The 19,171-nt window shown below is 41.5% G+C and overlaps 1 protein-coding gene across 1 annotated transcript in view; it reads left to right on the top strand.

The window, feature by feature from the left end:
* Positions 1–19,171, top strand: part of SEMA5B (semaphorin 5B) — a 623,924-nt gene that overhangs the window by 595,192 nt on the left and 9,561 nt on the right. Inside the window, exons 20-24 of the mRNA XM_032227708.1 lie at positions 1,204–1,422; positions 7,439–7,609; positions 8,349–8,498; positions 9,842–9,886; positions 14,819–15,024. Coding sequence (XP_032083599.1) covers positions 1,204–1,422; positions 7,439–7,609; positions 8,349–8,498; positions 9,842–9,886; positions 14,819–15,024 — 791 coding nt within the window. The remainder of the gene's footprint in view (positions 1–1,203; positions 1,423–7,438; positions 7,610–8,348; positions 8,499–9,841; positions 9,887–14,818; positions 15,025–19,171) is intronic.

Genomic DNA, 19,171 nt, shown 5'->3' on the forward strand with positions numbered 1-19,171 from the left:
CATATTGCTGAAAGAACCAGAAAGAGTTCCAAAGCAGCCTGATGCCTGAGAAAACTCCATTATAAGGAAAGATTTGCATCTTTTAGTTTAGGAAAAGAAGGAATAATGAGAGAATTATTAAATATTACTTATATAATGCTGAAACATGTTTGAAAGATAAGGATAATTTCTTAAATATTGTATAACTAAGGTGGGTATAATTATGCTACCACAAGATTGTAGCATTGGTTTGTTTTCTATTCGTTCTTCTCATTTCTGCTGGCTGAGTATTCTGGGAACAGGATGGTTGATGAGATATCTTTTCCACCAAAACTGTTAAATTTTGTCCTAGTTTTTCCCAGAGGTAATCATGCCATCTCCTTTATGATGTCTTCATTAATGTAAAGAATGTAATTATTTTATTATCAGTGTGTGCTATCAAAGCATAAAAATGTAGATGAGATCCTTTCTCTGGTGCTTACTCAGCACCAGACATTGGCAGAAAATCAGAACTAAAATGGTTCTTGCCTTGGGAGTGCAGTACTAAGGAAGGTGGACATATATTAGTTAAGAAGACCAAGCTGAATTTGATCTATGACATACCTCAGGAAGAGGAAATGGAAACTGTGCTTCAAAATTAAGGTAGCTGATCTATCAATATCTAATGAGATATATCCTGAATTATTTAACAACTTATTTTAATTTATTATAATGGTTAACAGCTCATAATTTCTGATTGCCTTTGTACAGGAGGCCAGTTTCTAAAAAATGTAGGCACAAGCTTTTCCTTTTATTTATTTATTGATTTCATTCTGCCCATTTGTGTAAGATCAGATTACAACCTGGCCAGTAATTTTTGCTGCCCGGGTCAGGACCTCCTTGCCCTGTTTTCAAGAAAGAGAGGTGGAAAGAGTATACCCTCTTTTCAGTATATCCGGTTTTTATGGTGCCTTAAGCATTGCATTAAACTGCAAAACTTTGAACTTGGAGCAGAGTTAAAAACAAAACAAAAACAAAGAGGGCCAAGAGATGATTTACAATGCTTTGCCTGCTTGAAATGGAGATCAGATGTAATTCATTGTGTAATAGAGAAAGTTGTAGCTTGTCCCATTACCAGAAGGACATTAGATGCCCATCCTATCAGCTTTGCCTGGATTTTCTGTGTATATATCGTTGCCCTACTAGTATATTTAATTGCCACCTTTTATTTCTCTCCCCAACTAGCTCTAGTTGATGATCTTCTGAAGAGTGGCAAGACCTCTATCCGGATTATCAATGGTGGCTGGTCCTTTTGGGGTGGATGGTCATCTTGTACCAGGGATTGTGAACTGGGCTTCAGAACCAGGAAGCGAATGTGCACCAATCCAGAACCCAAGAATGGTGGTGTTCCTTGCATAGGATCAGCAATGGAATATCAGGATTGTAACTCACACCCTTGCCCAGGTAAGCCTTTTTTTATTTAGCAGGTAAGCAAGAATATTGGTATTGAAAGCATTGGACCACCTCTCTACAAAATGACTTGTATTGTTTCACTGTACCATCCTAATTTCCCAGGCTGGTCTAAAATATTCAGACCAGAGGTGGGTTCCTACCGGTTCGGACCGGTTTGGCCAAATAGGTAGTAACTCGACCGGACAAGTAACCCTACTAGTTTTATCCTGGGTGCCTCCATCTTTATTTTCTGTTCTGCACATGCGTAGAACAATCTTCATTGAAAAAATGTAATCCCCCCCTTTTTTTAATGGTGTGCACATGTCAGTCCCAGAGAACTCCCAAAGATGGGCTGTTTTTTGCAAAAACGGAGGTGTTTTTGCCTTCTCCCAGCCCTGCTGAAGCCTGCAGAGTGTTCCTGGGGGCTAGGGAGGACAAAAACATTTTTTTCTTACTGGGTAGTTTGCAGGCACTCCCTTAGGTCCAGCGAGGCTGGAGCCCCCTCCCCTCTGTCAAAACTTTTCACCATCATTTTAATGGAAATGGCTTGGGGAGGGGGGCATGTGACTGAGTGTGTGTGAGTGATGTCAAGTTGGCCACGCATACTCAGTCACATGCCCCCCCATCTAGCCACACCCACCAAACCGGTAGTAAAAAAATTTGAAACCCACCCCTGATTCTGACCACTATGACAGCATACTGCCTGCATTTAAAAACAATATCAAAGTTGCTACTACTCCAGAATAGTTCAGATTGATCCTTTCTTTACTGGTATTGGCATTTTCACACGGAACAAAGTGCTTTGTCAATTGCAGTGGTTCATACATTAAAATATTGATTTTAATCCTTAAAACTCTATATTGCTCATGGTCAGATTTTCTCAAAGACTGTTTCTCCATGTATTTACCTACTTGTACTATTAAGGTCTTCTTTTGAGGTTTTCTCTGAATGCATTGACTAAGTAAAACAAGGGAAATAATGTCTTAGACAGGGAAAATATGTTCAGAAGTATTTTTGGAGGTAGTGTCCTTGTTGCAGCCACCTGGACCCTTATTCCCCTTTTACCACGCTATTGGGGAAAGAAGATACTCTACCTCCCTGGTTCCACGTTGGCTCTGTTTTGCCTATTTTGACTGCTGTGTTTCTGACCCACGAACTTACAAACTTACGTACGGACTCACTCGCACAATACCATCATCTTTTCTAACAACTGTGCAACCCTTCTCTTTCGTGTGTGGTATGTATGTGTATGTTTGTGAGCGAATGAATCCCACTTTCTTTTAAATTAGTTTAATCCCTATTTTATTATTATATTGTTGTACTTTTTAACCTATTGTGGGGTATGTATGAGGTGAATGACTGTCTGGTGCACATGAGGGGATTGAAGGTGCGGCCCGGAGCCCCCTCCACTGAGTGCAATAGCAGAAGTGGATGGGGGCCCGGTTCCACCCCTCAACCTGGAGTGTCTGGTTTGAATGGCCTGCCAAGAGGAACGGGGGCCTTGGGATAGAGGGGGGTCTGCGGGTGCGGAGTAGGCCGAAGCATTATGCTCATGACTGGGAGGAGCAGGTACGACGGGAGCTTCAGGGTGAGCCATTACCGGGGAAGGAGGGTCCGCTATGTCACAGCGATCCCTCCTTCCAGCCCTGTTAGCTCCACTCCAGGACCAGATGGCAAGAGTTGCCAGGGCCCTGGTCTCAGGCTGCTGTTGCTAAATGCCAGGTCTGTGGTTCACAAAGCTCCCCTTGTCCGGGACCTAATATTAGACAAGGGGGCAGACCTGGCATGAATTACTGAAACCTGGCTGGGGCAGGAGGGAGGAGTCCCCCTCACTGAAATGTGCCCAGAAGGATTTCAGGTGCTCCATCAGCCGCGACACCAGAGAAGGGGTGGGGGAGTGGCAGTCATCATCCGAGGGTCATTACTTCCTCATAGGATCCCTGCTCCGGAGCTTGTCGGGTGTGAGTCCCTGTTGGTGAAGTTGGACCTTGGGGGTCAAGTGGGCTTGTTGCTAATGTACCTACCTCCCAACAGCATTACAACAGCCCTCCCTGTGCTCCTCAAGTCAGTAGCCGAGCTAGCGGTTGAGTTCCCCAGGCTTATTGTTCTGGGGGATTTCAACCTGCCTTCGCTCGGCGAACACTCTGATGGGGTGCAGGAGTTCATGGCTTCCATGACAGCCATGTACTTGACCCAAGTAATTCTGGGTCTGACTCATACAGCTGGTCACACGATTTACCTCGTATTTCTCTTGGAGCAGTGGAGACGTGATCTAGATTTGAAGGGCATTAAGACCTTGCCCTTGTCATGGTCTGATCACTTCCTACTGAGGCTTAACTTTCGGAAACCAATCCCCCACTGTAAGGAGGGGGAACTGATTAGGTGGTTCCGCCCCAGGCACCTGATGGACCCTATGGGATTTCAGACGGCGCTTGGTGAAATACCTGATGCTCTCATCCACAGTCCGGTGGAGTCCTTGGTCGCTGCTTGGAATACAGTAGCGGCGGAGGTTCTAAACCGGATTGCGCCTTTACGGCCTCTCCGCGGTAGTGGATCCAGGAGGGCTCCTTGGTTCACCGAGGAACTCCGGGAGATGAAGTGCCAAAAGAGACGCCTAGAGCGACGCTGGAGAGCCAGTAACTCTGAATCTGACCAAACACAATTAAGAGCCTTTATTAGGACTTATCTAGTGGCGATACAGGCGGCAAAATGTGCGCATTTTTCCACTCTTATTGCATCCGCAGAATCATGCCCAGCTGCCCTGTTTAGAATAGCCCGCTCCCACTTGAAAGGGAGGGATGCAGACGACCCTTTACAGGGTAGAGCTGAGGAATTTGTCCAGTTTCTGTTGGATAAAATCGCTCGGATTCAGACGGACCTGGACTCCAATTGGACGGTACCAGCCGAGGTGCCGGGGGAAAGTCTTGAGTGGATTTTATGGAGCGAGTTTCAACTTGTCGCTCCTGAGGAAGTGGACAAGGCCATGGGAGCGGTGAGTGCCTCCACCCGTGTACTGGACCCGTGTCCCTCCTGGCTGGTTCGACCAGCAGGGAGGTGACACGTAGCTGGCTCCAGACAATTGTTAACACCTCTCTTCGGGAGGGATCCTTCCCGCACCCCTTAAAGGATGCAGTGGTGAGACCCCTCCTGAAGAAACCTTCTCTGGACCCAGCCATTTTGAACAACTATCATCCAGTCTCCAACCTCCCTTTCGTAGGGAAGGTTGTTGAGAAGGTGGTGGCCTTTCAACTCCGATGGACCTTGGATGAAACTGATTATCTGGATCCCTTTCAGTCGGGTTTCAGGCCTGGTTACAGCACAGAAACTGCTTTGGTTGCGCTGATCGATGATCTCTGGCGAGCCAGGGATAGGGGTCATTCCTCTATCCTAGTGCTTCTTGACCTCTCAGCAGCCTTCGATACCATCGACCATGGTATCCTTCTGCGATGGTTGCGAAAGGTGGGAGTGGGAGGCACTGTCCTACGGTGGTTCTCCTCCTAACTCTCAGACAGGTCGCAGTCGGTGTTGGTCAGAGGGCAGAGATCGACCCCTAGGCCCCTCAATTACGGGGTGCCGCAGGGCTCAGTCCTGTCCCCCCTCCTATTTAACATCTACATGAAGCCTCTGGGTGAAATCATATGCCGGCATGGGATTAAATACCACCAATACGCGGACGATACTCAACTGTATCTGTCCGCCCCATGCCAACTCAGCAAAGCAGTAGAAGTGATGTGCCAGTGCCTGGAGGCTGTCAGGGTCTGGATGGGAGCGAACAAGCTTGCACTCAATCCCGACAAGACTGAGTGGCTATTGATGCTCCCTCCCAAGGATTGTTCAGTTATTCCATCTCTTAGCCTGGAGGGTGAAATTATACGCCCCTCAGAGAGGGTTCGCAATTTGGGAGTCCTCCTGGATCCGCAGCTGATGTTGGAACATCATTTGTCGGCTGTGACCGGGGGACCTTTGCCCAGGTTCGCCTGGTGCACCAGTTGCGTCCCTATCTGGACCAGGAGGCCTTTCAGATGGTCACTCACGCCCTCGTCACCTCAAGACTGGATTACTGTAACGCGCTCTACATGGGGCTGCCCCTGAAGAGTGCTCGAAGACTGCAATTGCTCCAGAATGCAGCTATGCAAGCGATAATGGGTGTACCTAGATACACCCATGTTACACCTATCCTCTGTGAGCTGCACTGGCTCCCCATTGGTCTCCGGACACACTTCAAGGTGCTAGTCATTACTTTTAAAGCCCTACATGGTTTAGGACCTGGTTACCTGAGAGACCGCCTCCTGCCATTTACCTCCCAAAGACCGATAAGATCACACAGATTGGGCCTCCTCCGGGTGCCATCGGCAGGTCAATGTCGGCTGGCGACCCCCTGGGGGAGGGCCTTCTCTGTTGCTGCCCTGGCCCTATGGAATGATCTCCCAAAGAGATCCAGACCATCACTACTCTTCCGGCCTTCCGTAAAGCTACTAAGACCTGGCTGTTCCGGCAGGCCTGGGGCTGTTGATCAGCATCCAGCCCCATTTTAAGTGGTATGTATGTTGTGTAATTTTAAATAACTGTATTTCTATTTTTAATTTTTATATTCCTTGGTTGTCTGTAAGCCGCCTAGAGTCCCCCTGGGAGTGAGCGGCATACAAATGCTAATAAACTTCCAAACTTCCAAACTTGTTAATTGAAAAATCTTCCAGAAAGCCTTGCATTATGACATTTTGAGTACCGTATTTTCACGACTATAAGCCGCACTGAAAATCCTAAAATTTGATCCAAAACCGGCAGTGCGGCTTATAACCCGGTCCGCTTTATATGTGGAAAAAGATCTCCCAGCTGGCTTCGCGGCTTCCTGGAGCGCCAAGAACCTTCGCGCTCTTCTCCGCTCCTCGCGAGTGCAATAGATGTCCAGAAGCGGCTTTTGGGGCTAATGGGGATTGGATTTCCAGCTCGATAGCCCCTGCCGCTTCTGGACGTCTATTGCAGTTGTGAGGAGCCGAGGAGAGTGCGGAGAACAGCGCGAAGGTTCTTGGCGCTCCAGGAAGCCGCGAAAGCAGCTGGGGGAGGCGCACGGCTTGGTTTCTCCTCCCTGGACGTCGCAGCAGCAGCCCCAAGCGCACCGATCTCTGTGTTTTTCGCATCGGGGTGTGCTGCAAGAGCATGCCCCGATGCGAAAAACACAGAGTTCAGTGTGCTTGGGGCTGCTGCTGCGACGTCCAGGGAGGAGAAACCAAGCCGTGCGCCTCCCCCAGCTGCTTTCGCAGCTTCCTGGAGCGCCAAGAACCTTCGCGCTGTTCTCCGCACTCTCCTCGCGACTGCAACAGATGTCCAGAAGCGTCGGGAAACGTGCGGCTTATAACCCGGTGCGCTTTATATGTGGAAAAAGTTTGAAAAATTAACGTTAATTGATACTGCGGCTTTTAATCCGGTGCGGCTTTTGGTCGTGAAAATACGGTACTTTCAGTGAAGATGCTTGTATTCACTCAAATATATTTAAATCCATGTCTTACAGTCTTTTCATCTGAACATCTTCAGTGTTTAAATGATTTTTTTAAATGAGTTTCAGTAATTTATAATGTTTTACGTTGTCTTAATATTACATTTTTCTAACTCTCACATAGTGAACTTGTATTAATTGGCAGTTGTATAAAAATATAAAAAGTAAGACTAAAATCGTAACTATAGTGCCACCTATCTTTAAAATAATTTCACTATAACGTTTAGTCTGCCATTAATAGCAATAGCACTTAGACTTACATACCACTTCCCAGTGCTTTACAGCCCTCTCTAAGTGGTTTACAAAGTCAACATATTGCCCCCAAAATCTATGTCCTCATTTTACCAACCTTGGAAGGCTGAGTCAACCTTGAGCCGGTCAGGATCAAACTCCTGGAGTGAGCAGTGAGTTAGCCTGCCATACTGCATTCTAACATTCTAACCACTGTACCACCATGGCTCTTATTGCTATTATTTGGATTGAAGTAGCCTAAACTCAGAGGTGCCTATTTGTTGTGTTCTATTTCATCTGCAGTGAAGGGCTCATGGTCCTGCTGGACTCCTTGGTCTCAGTGCTCAGCAACATGTGGAGGTGGACACTACCAGCGTACCCGGACCTGCACCAACCCAGCACCAACTAATGGGGAGGATATCTGCATTGGACTACACACAGAGGAAGCCCTCTGTAATACCCATCCATGTGAAGGTAGCAAACACTTTCATTGTTCTTTAGGACCTGATAGTATAGTGCTTTCCAAAATTACTATGCAACACTAATAACTACTGTTTAACTACTGTTAAATGCTTAATATTATCTTCCCTATTGACATCCTCCAATTAAGTTGGAATTACAGAATTTCAATCAGCTGGAAGGCTGTCTTCTCAGCTGCTGATTGTCATCAGTTCTGCTGTATGAGATCTGATAACCTTAAAAGCCCATTGATGGAACAGAGCTGACAGGATTCTGTCATGCATCTTCACAGTTTTTTAATATTAAAATTAAAAAAATATTCAGTATTCCACAAAGATGGCGATTCTATTGATAGCCTCGAAAGTGATGTTGTAACAGTTAGTCATAAAAGCATGACTGTACATTATCCGGTCCCAAATGGTTACTAAAAACAACTGTAACAGGAACATTTTATTTCAAGTTAGAAGCTAAAGGAGGAGGTTTTGAGGAAACTCAGAGAAACACAGTAAGAGTTTTTAGCTTACTTTGGTAAGTGAGGATGTTCTGTAAAATATTTCCTAGCATACACCTGGAAAGTTATGTTGATAATCTTATATGTCAATATGTTTTTGAACTACAACTTCAGAGCTGAATGTTCAGCTGAAGAATTTCATTCAAATCTTTAGCTCAGTATTTATCTCTTACACTTTTTTCCTAGTGTGACACTGAATCATCCTGCCTAATTTATCTTATTTCTGACATACATAATTTTAAGGAGGCTGGTCTGAATGGTCTGAATGGAGTTTATGCAATGAAGAAAGCATCCAATATCGTAGCCGTTTCTGTGAAATGCACAGCCCAGGATCTATTCAATGTGCAGGGAACAGTACACAGTATCAAGAATGTCTGTATAATGAGATCCCTGGTAAGTAGAGTTTGATATATTTCAGTACACTAGAGAGGCAAGAATTTGACTAGTTGATTAAATGTTAGGGTGAGCTTTCCTAGGGCAAAAAAAGTGGTTGTTACTTTTAATGTCAATAGGATGGTGTGTGCAGGTTGGTTTATTGAATTAATGGTTCCTTTTTCGTGTTTCATAAGCTTACATTCATAAGAAGACTGCATTTGGCAGATGCCAAATAATATTTGTATAAATATTATACAAATTAATGTATGATTATAGAGGGTAGGTAAAAAAGAAACAATTTAGGAATAATCTATACTTTACAGGAGTATAATGATTTTGCAAATGGTGGGTTTTAGCTATGATTGATTAAACCATTTTCAAGAAGTTACTTGTCTCGTGTAGAATTTCAACTAACATCTATTTTATTTAGTGTATGGCTAAAATGTTAAAAAGCACATCAGTTACATTCTTAATGAGCAAATATGAAACTTTTATCTATTTACAAATTCAAAAGTAGGCTATATATTTATGTTTATATGGGTGGGAAGGATCCTATGACTCATAAAGACAAGATATTCTGTACTACAAAAACATTACGTTTGCATTAAAGTTAGATGAATTTGGATGAATCAGATCAGTGACTAGCAGAGGAATGCTAGTCACTGGTAACATGAAAGTAAATGGTTAAAATACTGAGGTATATTCATTGCTTTGTCTGATGCAGCAAATTCCAAGAATAGGATTATTCTTCAGTTAAAAGATGTGAAATAAATAATATCATATAAGATATAATAAAGGGTGGGTTAGGGTGTTTAAACAGCTTTATTTATATGATAAATCTTTTAAATGTTCAGATGAAAGTTTTAGATGAAAGTTTTAAATGTTGTAAGTCACCCAGGGTCACCTATGCATGACTTGGGTGGTTATATAAATTTATTTAATAAATAGCTAGCTAGCTTGGAGTCGGTAGGCAAAAACATAGTATGTGTGCTATATTACCCACCTGTGGCATTCAAATGTTTTGTAAATGCAATTTGAATTGTTCTGCTCATTTCTTTGAGGTGTGTGTGGGTGTGTGTGTGATTTGTGCACAGGTGTTTCCAGAATAGAATACTATTATATTTGACTAGTTCTCAATCTTATCCACATTTCCGTTCTAACAGGAAACATGTTTTTTTCAAGAAGGGGTTTTTTTTGTATGATATTTCATTCTGTATTTTTCACCAGATCGCTGAAAGAGCTCCTTGTTTGCAGCAGAAATTAACTTGCCACGTAGTGAGCAAAATCATTTTAATTGCCTGTACACTGTCGCAGATGACAAAAGTGATGTTTCCCCCTCCCTTTTTTTTCATTTTGTTTAGTAATCCTGCCAGCATCAAGCATTGATGAGAGCACGAACTGTGGAGGTAGAGTACAGCTAACTATAGATCTTGCATTTATCTTAACATGCCTACTCTTTTCTGGGATGCATCAACCAAACCATTAATCCTGTTGATATCCCTAATTCCACTGGAGTCTCCTTATCAGAGTTGGGAGGAAAAGTATTTTGATATAGATGTGAGATTCTCAGAATAATTAATTACTAGGGAAATCTGAAACCTTTCTGGTGTAACTCCTTTTTCATTGAACTAGAAAAAGATTCTGTGTTTTCCTTAGTACTCTCTTAATGGTAGATTTGTCACTGGGTGTCTCTACACACAAATTATTGCTGTTCTTCAGTTCAGGTAAAACTTTGAGTTTTAGGAGAAGCATTAAAAAAAATCTTCTAATTTGCAAATTTGAGGTCAGTTTTGTAATACTTGTTATTTTTATTTTTAAAAAGGACATGTTTTATTTAGAAATTCACATTCACTTAGTTAGAAATTGTTAGCGTACATTAAAAGTGAGTAAATCCAAATACCATATTTTTTGGAGTATATGATGCACCAGAGTATAAAACGCACCAAGATTTTGAAGAGGCAAATTTTTTTAAAGAAAGGTTTTTTACTCTGCAGACCTCCCCAAAATGCCACATTTTTCATGAAAACGGGCCTGTTTTTCATAAAAAAAAGGGCATGCATAGCCTTTAAGAGGCTTATATAATGCTTCTTGGGGTGGGGGGGGGACAAAAACAAGCAAAAAAGGCCAATTTTTCATGAAAATGGGCCCGTTTTTTGTCAAAAAAAAGGGCATGCATAGGCTTTAGGAGGCTTATATAGTGCTTCTGGGCGCTGGGGGCAAAAATGGCCTGTTTTTCGCTCATTTTAGCCCTCCCCAGCCCCCAGGAGCACTCTGGAAGCCTCCTAAAGGCTATGCATGGCCATTTTTGCAAAGGGGGAGGGGTTTCAGGTGGCTAAAATTCTGTATTCAGTGTATAAGATGCACCCAGATTTTCAGCCTCTTTTGAGGGAAAAAGGTGTGTCTTATGCTCCGAAAAATACGTACATTCAACCATTGAGATCCCCTCCCATACCTCTTTTCCACCTACACCCTTCATTCTCTTTCTAGTTAACTTCATTAACTGTCCTGGGTTCTATAATTTCCTTCACTTTTCCCTATTTCCTATTAACTAGGTACCATTCTAAAAATCCTGAAAATTGTAGTTCTCCACATTGCTTACTTCTTTATCAAATGTATTTACCATCCATCTTGTGGTTCAAGGCTCTACTCCTTCTAAGAAATGCCCATGTTTTCTGAAGAAATAAATAAACTGAAGAACATGTCCTTCGACATTTTTGCCAACTTCCATTGCAGAAAGCCTCAATATAGCTCCAGAGGGTTGTTGTTATTGTTGTTGTTGTTGTTGTTGTTTTGTTTTGGAGTGGTAAGGTACTTAGCAGATGGGAAAAAATTGTCTGCTAAGAAATCAGGCACCATGCTTACCCATGCAATGGGTCATATGCTTCTCTTCAAAAGCCTCAGGGTGGCAGGAAGCTTTGGGTCAACCCTTGTAAGCAGGAAAGCAAAAGAGGAGTAATTGGACTCAACAGCCGTGATGCTTGAAGAACAAGAATGGCAGGGAGTCTTCTTTGGCCTGCAAGATTGAAGTTTTTTATTTCGATTTTCCTTCCACAGAACTCTTAAATGTGCCTCGTGTTTTAAATATTCTTTTTACATTAGCCTTTGATCTACTTAGGCTGCTTATCACAGTAGTAAACCTGTTACTGAGAACAGTAAAAATACTAGCTTCTAGGATGTGAGACGCTAGGGGCATCAGGATAATTGATATAATCAGAATGCAGTAATTTTTTCAGCTGCCTATAGCACTGGGCCCTTCTTTATCAAGGTGAAATACATCGTTAAAAATCTACCTATAAATCCCAGGGGTACCAAGGCAAGGCAGCCCTTGTAAGATCTGGATTGCCTTAAAAAGTTGCCAATCACTAAGGTTTATCTTCAAAGTTCAGGGAAAGGCATTTTCCTTGTGCAGAATCATTACTTTGTTCTCTGTAGTTACTTGTAAGTTATGACCAAAGACTTTGAAAAGGGCAGAAGAAAAATTGGCTTTTTATGTCTCCCAGTATAATCAGCTGCAAATACTGATGGCTCTATTCCTTCTGCTTTTATTTTAGGTGAAAGTTGCTTTTTAATGCATGTGGTATTTCATGACTGGTAGTAGAAAAAGAAATCTGCTTATCTACAAGCAACAAACTTTATTTACTTAAAGTTCTGTCCATTGTTAGATTCATGAGATAATATTTGCTCAATCCTTTCAGATCAGTTTAATAAGCAATTTCTTTTTCCAGAAGAATCTTTAAATTGTAGATCTGAGATTGGGGCTGAAAATTCTCATTTATCTCACCAAACTATAATATCCATGAGAAGGGCAGGGACATAGAAGTATTGCGTTTTTGTAGTTACAATGCCCTTGAGAATATTTATAATATTGTGTGCTCCTTTGCTGATGCTCTAATGTAGAATCTGACTTTGAAAGAAAAAAAAGACCTTAACATGCCACAAAAATTTCCACATGAAAAAGTATTGTTCTTTTTGGAATTTCCACTGCACATTTAAAATTTGATTTAGCTTGCTCCCCTCATCAACAAAGAATTTTTTCTGTGAGACAATTGTGAGGGGAAGTTGAGGGGATGTTCGTTGCTCAGAATGTTTGGTATTCTGTAATTCCTTGTGTTTTTCAACTGATCACACAAGGACAATCTTACCATTTAATAAAAGTGCATTTTTCTTTTCACTTTCAGTAAACTGACTCTGAAGGTTACACAATGTATTAGGATTATAATTGGCAGGAACAGTTTTAGGGACATCAAAAACACTCTAATTCCAGCTCCTGCCCACCACAGTCACACTTCTTAGCAAGTCTCTTAGACACAATATGAGACACAATTGTTTCAACAAAACAATTGCAAATAACCAAATGGTCCAAAGTCAGGAGACTATCCTTTAAAGCAAAGGAAGTTTATATGTATATGCATCTTTGAATCACCATTGATGCCTAACGTCTGTCTGGATAAGTTCCTATCGTTTCCTTGGCAAGATTTAGGAAGTTGTTTGCCATGACCTCCTTCCTAGGACTGAGAGAGAAACTAGCCCAAGGTCACCCAGCTGGCTTCATGCCTAAAATAGAAGTTCCAGTCCCTCAATTTCTGCCTTAATTCTGTCCCCAAATTGGCTCTCTAAATAGAGGAAGGAAGCATGGATAATCAATGACTGATCTAGGATCAATTATCCATAAATCCACAAAAAAACATACAATGCATAGGCAAGGAACAGGCCAGGGTTCAGATTTTGAAACTTTGATATCATGATGAAAATGGCATCTTTTACTTCTCTAGATTATTCCTAACCCTGCTAGATGAGTAGGAGTTCTGATTGATATTGTTCCAGAGTCATTTGTTGAGATGCAAGTGGCGCAGTGGTTAAGGTGGCGCAGTGGTTAAATGCAGCACTGCAGGCTACTGCTAGATCAGCAGTTCAGCGGTTCAAATCTCACCGGCTCAGGGTTGACTCAGCCTTCCATCCTTCCGAGGTGGGTAAAATGAGGACCCAGATTGTTGGGGGCAATATGCTGACTCTCTGTAAACCGCTTAGAGAGGGCTGAAAGCCCTATGAAGCGGTATATAAGTCTACTGCTATTGCTATTGCTATTGCTTTCATACAACTGGACTAAATAAATAAATAAATCACCAGGGGCCAGCAGGGCAGCCCCCCAACTAAAATATCAGGAGTCAGCCTCTTTTTATCATCTAGTTTATTTTATTTCCTCCCTGGCATTTTAAGCAACCCTGAAGGCTATTTTCCTTTACGATTAGCGAAATGTGCTTTCTATGACAGGCACATTCTTTAGATGTGTATTGTTTGTAAGCTTCATTTTTTCAACCTGTCATCTTTAATGTTTAGTTTCAGTTTCAATCAAAGGAGAAAGAAAGACTTTTTTTCAAAAAAACAAAACAAAACAATGTATGATCCCATTAGCACAGAATTGTGATGGGCAAACTAATAGGAAGGGAGTAAGGTATATGCAATGTCCTAGGTGTTTTCGGAATTGCATTTTGCTTGTACCAAGGAAGCAGAAAATTATTTTCAGGCCTTCATGCATTCAGTAGCTATCCAAATATCCTTTTTTATGGTTGCAACGTACAAGTATTTTTTTTTTATCATCAAGAGGACACCTCTTCTCCAAATGTTTCCAGGTGAAATCGTAGAAAAAGAACCGAAGTGTCCTCTGGAGCTACTGAGAAGATGCAAGCTTCACTTAATATGTTTTTGCCATACAGTTCACTTCTCTCTCTATATATATATGTCTCTAGTTGTTCGGGTTTTCTCCCGCGTAGAATTGGAGATGTCTTGGCGACGTTTCGACGAAGTCACATTCGTCATCTTCAGGCTGCTTCAGACTACTTCAGGCTTGGTGTTTCCAGGAGTACTATATATATATATATCCCGCCTACCCTTCCCCTAAAATCAGTTTTATATAGAGAAGTGAACTGTATGGCAAAAACATATTAAGTGAAGCTTCTTAGGTCCCAATAAATGGCATTATTTAATCAAGGAAACCTGGAGCATATCTATTCTGTCCAGGATCAGAAACTGTTGGAGATAGGTGGTTCCTCAAATTAAGCCCTGAGCCATAAAAGGCTTAAAAGATGGTAACCAAGCCCTTGAATTGCACCCAGAAGCCAGCTACCATCCAGTCAGCAATGAGTATGGTAGTACAAATAGACGAGATAGTGATGGGCAAGCATCTTGTTTGAAAGAAGTGCCAGCATGGTAGCAATGTTTGAAACCTTGTAATACTTTGTTTATAAATTGTAGTACAAATGTTGCAACTTATGGTTGGGAAGTGTGGTGTTTTGCTATTTTTGTGTTAGTGATCCTAGCATCCTCTTAATTTCTTCCAGGTTTTAGCCTCATCCACCTCATTGCCACAGGACTCTCCTGTTTCTTTGGCTCTAGCCTCTTAACCTTTGTGATCTACGTTTACTGTCAACGGTGCCAGAGACAATCTCAGGAGTCAACCATTATCCATCCCACCACTCCCAATCATCTTCATTACAAAGGCAACACAACTCCCAAGAATGAAAAGTACACACCTATGGAATTCAAGGTAAGAGACTGCATCCATAGATTGATCTCCTATAAGCTATACTATTCTTTTGCAGCAGAGATAGATAAACTGTGATCTTCCAGACTTAATAAACTACAATTTCCAGCATTTTCACCATAGATTGTGCTGGCTAGGGCTATTGAGAGTTGAAGTTCTGCAACTGAGGGCCCGGTGTACATCTAGTGCTCAGCAGTTCCTAACTTTGCATGCAATTTTCTTGTTTTCTTTTGCAGTACACTTTGAGTTGAATTTTATAATCAGTAAAATGTGGCAGAACTATACTAGCCACTGAATCTCCTGATACGTCTTTGTCTAATCGGAACCTAGCACATAATTCTTCTGATTCTGTTATTCATTTTGTGCCTCCTTTTTAGGCATGGCCTGTTTTCATTGTGGCTTTAAAAAGTCTGTTTTCCCACAGAGGATGGCCTTGTTTTGGCCCATCACAGTCATAAACATAGACTTTGTAATGTAACTGAGACATATTTCTGAAGGGAAGAGTGCTAGTGGATATTACCAAGTCATGATAATTGGATAATAAGTGCAGCCTCCTAAAGGCTAAACATTCAGATATTGACTGTGCTTTCTTCCATTTCCCTGGTTTTTTTAGATAATGCTGTTCATGTCAGGTTCCTCTCTTCATTCAAATTTTAATCAGTGTCAGAAGAGGTCAGAAAACAGTTTATTTTGTTCAGAGATACATGGAAACACCATGTTGAAATAACCAAATGAGTTGTTTGTTTGGTAGTCTTATTCATAAGAAAATATTCTCTATTGTGTATGCATTGACTTGGGAACCTTTTTTTTTAGTTTTATCTGCAATTTCCCTGATCAAGAAATGATCCTGGGAAGCTAATAAATATTGCATTATCAATTAACACATAATAAATATCTAGCAACTCCAATCAATAAAGTAGCTTGGGGACAAGGGAAAATACCATCAAAAGCAACTGATTAACTTGCAGAGATTATGGGAAAATTTACTATTCTTTGCCAGTAGCAAAGAAGTAAACAGGGAGTAGATACAAAAAGCAGGATGCACTTAAAACCAATCCCAGTTGAGAGCCTCCTTGGAAAATTATGCTTCCAAATAGTGCTGATAATACAGCAATAACAATAGCACCTAGACTTACATACCACTTCATAGTACTTTACAGCCCCCTCTAAGCTGTTCCATAGAGTCAGCATAATGCCCAGAGGTGGTATTCATCCAGTTCAGACCAGTTCGCCCAAACTGGTAGTGGAAATCACAGGTGGGGTCCATCTCAGCTCCATGCTGTCCTATTTAGGCACATTTTTGAAGCTGCACACATGCATGCAATGCAAGCTGCATGCGTGATCAAAGAGCATGCACAGAAGGCCGAGCACATGCATGGACAGGCACGTGCTCACATTTGCGAAAGTGAGTGAATACCACCCATGATATGGGTCCTCATTTTATCAACTTCAGAAGGATGGAAGGCTGAGACGACTTTAAGGTGGGGACAATTAAACTGCTAGCAGTTGACAGATTTTGCCTGCAATACTTCATTTTAACTGCGCCACCACAGCTCCTCCCACAGATTTTCAACTTTTCAAAGTGCATGAAAACAATTTTAAAATAATGTTTAGAGCTGGAAAATAGAATTTGGCATACCGTATCAGTCCCTCAGTCCTGTTTGCTTGTGTTTCGAGCCCTGTGAGTCTTTATTCAGGCTTCCTTTGCCCTATAGGTGCCAGATTGCACATGGAAAATCTATCACTGCCAGCAAACAAATGGAAAGGAAATACTCAGTTCTACTGCTACATAGTTTCACGGATGCATGCATGATCAGTTGGTATACAGGCTAGGTGTATCAATAATAATTTTAGAATCTAGAAGAACTAAATTTATATTGAAGAAAGGGGAGGAAAATTATCCCCCAGCAGAGCCCTCATTATATCCAGGCTGAAAGTAGAGTGGCAGCTCTTTCATTCATGTTTTAGTTGCTTTCTGTGATTTAAGGAGTTGCATATTTTTCCTCCATATAGAATGCCTTACTTGTTCCTGTACAGGAAAAGTATTGTGAAAGGAAGATTACCAGCGTACCTGCTACCCCCAGTCCAACAACGAGATTAAAACCTACCTTAAAAGCTATGAATAACCAGTTTTGTCTATGGGGATCTTAATCGGCCATAGAAGGAAATATAGCATATTGCTTTACTTCACTTTTTAGAAGATGAAGCAGAGCTAACTAGTATTCAAAGTCTTACAGTACAACCTAAGTTGAGATCCTTGTAGCTTAACAACCTATTTAGAAAAATAATTTGCTGCTGCTTCTCTAAATCTTCCAAATGCAAGTGGAGATTGCAAGAACAGACACTTTTCTATGTAAGACTCACTATGATCTCAGTTGGCTAAACTCTAAATTGAATTAGAACTTTTCTCCATAATAGGTTATCTTCTTAATGCAGGAAACCATTTACAGGTAGCCCTCAACATTGCCATTATTGGGACTGGAACTTCTGTTGCTAAGCAAGATGTTTGCTAAATGAGTCATGCCTGAATTTACAACCTTTATCCCCATGACTGTTGAGTGAATTACTGTATTTAAATGCATGGGGTCATTAAACAAATCCAGCTTCCCCATTGACTTTGCTTGTGGGAAGCTGGCTGGGAAGATTGCAAATGGCAATCACGTGACCTTGGGATGATTCAATGGTCATAAATTCATACCTGTTGCCAAGGGCCTGAATTTTGATCATGTGACTGCAGAGGATGCTTATGGCAGTCATAAGCATGAGGACCAGACATATGTCATTTTGTCAGTATTGCCATGTCTTCAAACAGTCGCTAAATAAATGTATAAATTGAGAACTATTTGGATGTTAGGAGTATGTGCTCCTCTTCCGATTGTTGCCACCATGCTGCTCTTTAAAATGGGTCTTAACTATACTTTTTATTGGGCGATCCTTTGGACAGTTTTCACTAGAAAATAATGTTGAAATAGCTTAGTATGGTGGTGCAGCAGTTAGAATGCCGTACTCCAGGCTACTTCTGCTGCCTGCCTGCAATTTGGCAGTTCAAATCTCACCAGGCTCAAGGTTGACTCAGCCTTCCATCATTCCAAGGTGGGTAAAATGAGGACCCAAATTGCTGGAGGCAATGTGCTGACTCTGTAAACCGCTTAGAGAGGGTTGTAAAGCACTGTAAATTGGTATATAAGTCTAAGTGGTATTGCTATATAAATAGCATGTTTCATTCAATTCTTTGCTGCTATTAATAAGCACACCAATTCCTGCATGTGGGAAAATGGCTAAGCTATTTTCTTTGGAGAGGCCATTGTTATATCTACTGATCAATTGATTACATGCCATCAACTCATTGTTAATTCATAGCAACCCCATGAATAAATTTTCCGTCATGATGATCTGTTTCTAGTTTGAGCCTCAAGCTCTTCCAACAGTACTTTCATCTCTGTTGGAATGGAGTCCATCCCACTTGCTGCCTTCCTGTCCTCTTCCCTTTCTTTCCACTTTTTCAAACATTGGAAGTTTCTTCAGAGAGCTGCGTCTTTGCATAATGTATTCAAAGTAGGACAATTTGAGCCTGGTTTTATATCTATATAGGGTTTTTTTTAAAGGAAATAATACATTTTTTTCTTTGAGCAAGGGCTGTATTTTCAAAGTGGTAAAGCCAGAACAAAATGGAAACTGCCAAAAACCTCCATTCCCTAAATTTTAATGCTAGTTCATTGCTCACTTTATAAAGCAGCTTGAGTACGTTGACAGTTCCTGTTTCTGCAGTAGGTTTCTAGAAGTATTACATATGCATCACTGAGAATGAGCAGAGCTGAATGTCACTTGGTCTTTGGAGCAATCCTCTTATGCCTGTGAGCTTTTTGTGAGATACTCTGATTTGTGGGGAGATAATAGCTCTGTATTTTCAGTTTGGCTTAAGAGGCACAAAGCCCTTTCATATCCTCCTTTTTTCTCCAAGTCCTTTACTATATGTCAAATTGTCCAAGTCACGCAGGCAGAAATTTGCAAAGGGTCATAGGTGGAGAGCTAAGGAAGTTTACCCTGTTGGAACATGAAATAATAGAAAATAGTTGTAGCTCTGGTTTTAGATTTTGGCAGTGGTTTGCTCTCCAAGCTTGTTTCAATTTAGTTTCTGAACTTTTGTTAT

Source organism: Thamnophis elegans, chromosome 1 (assembly GCF_009769535.1).
Source record: "Thamnophis elegans isolate rThaEle1 chromosome 1, rThaEle1.pri, whole genome shotgun sequence".
Classification (NCBI taxonomy): Eukaryota; Metazoa; Chordata; class Lepidosauria; order Squamata; family Colubridae; genus Thamnophis; species Thamnophis elegans.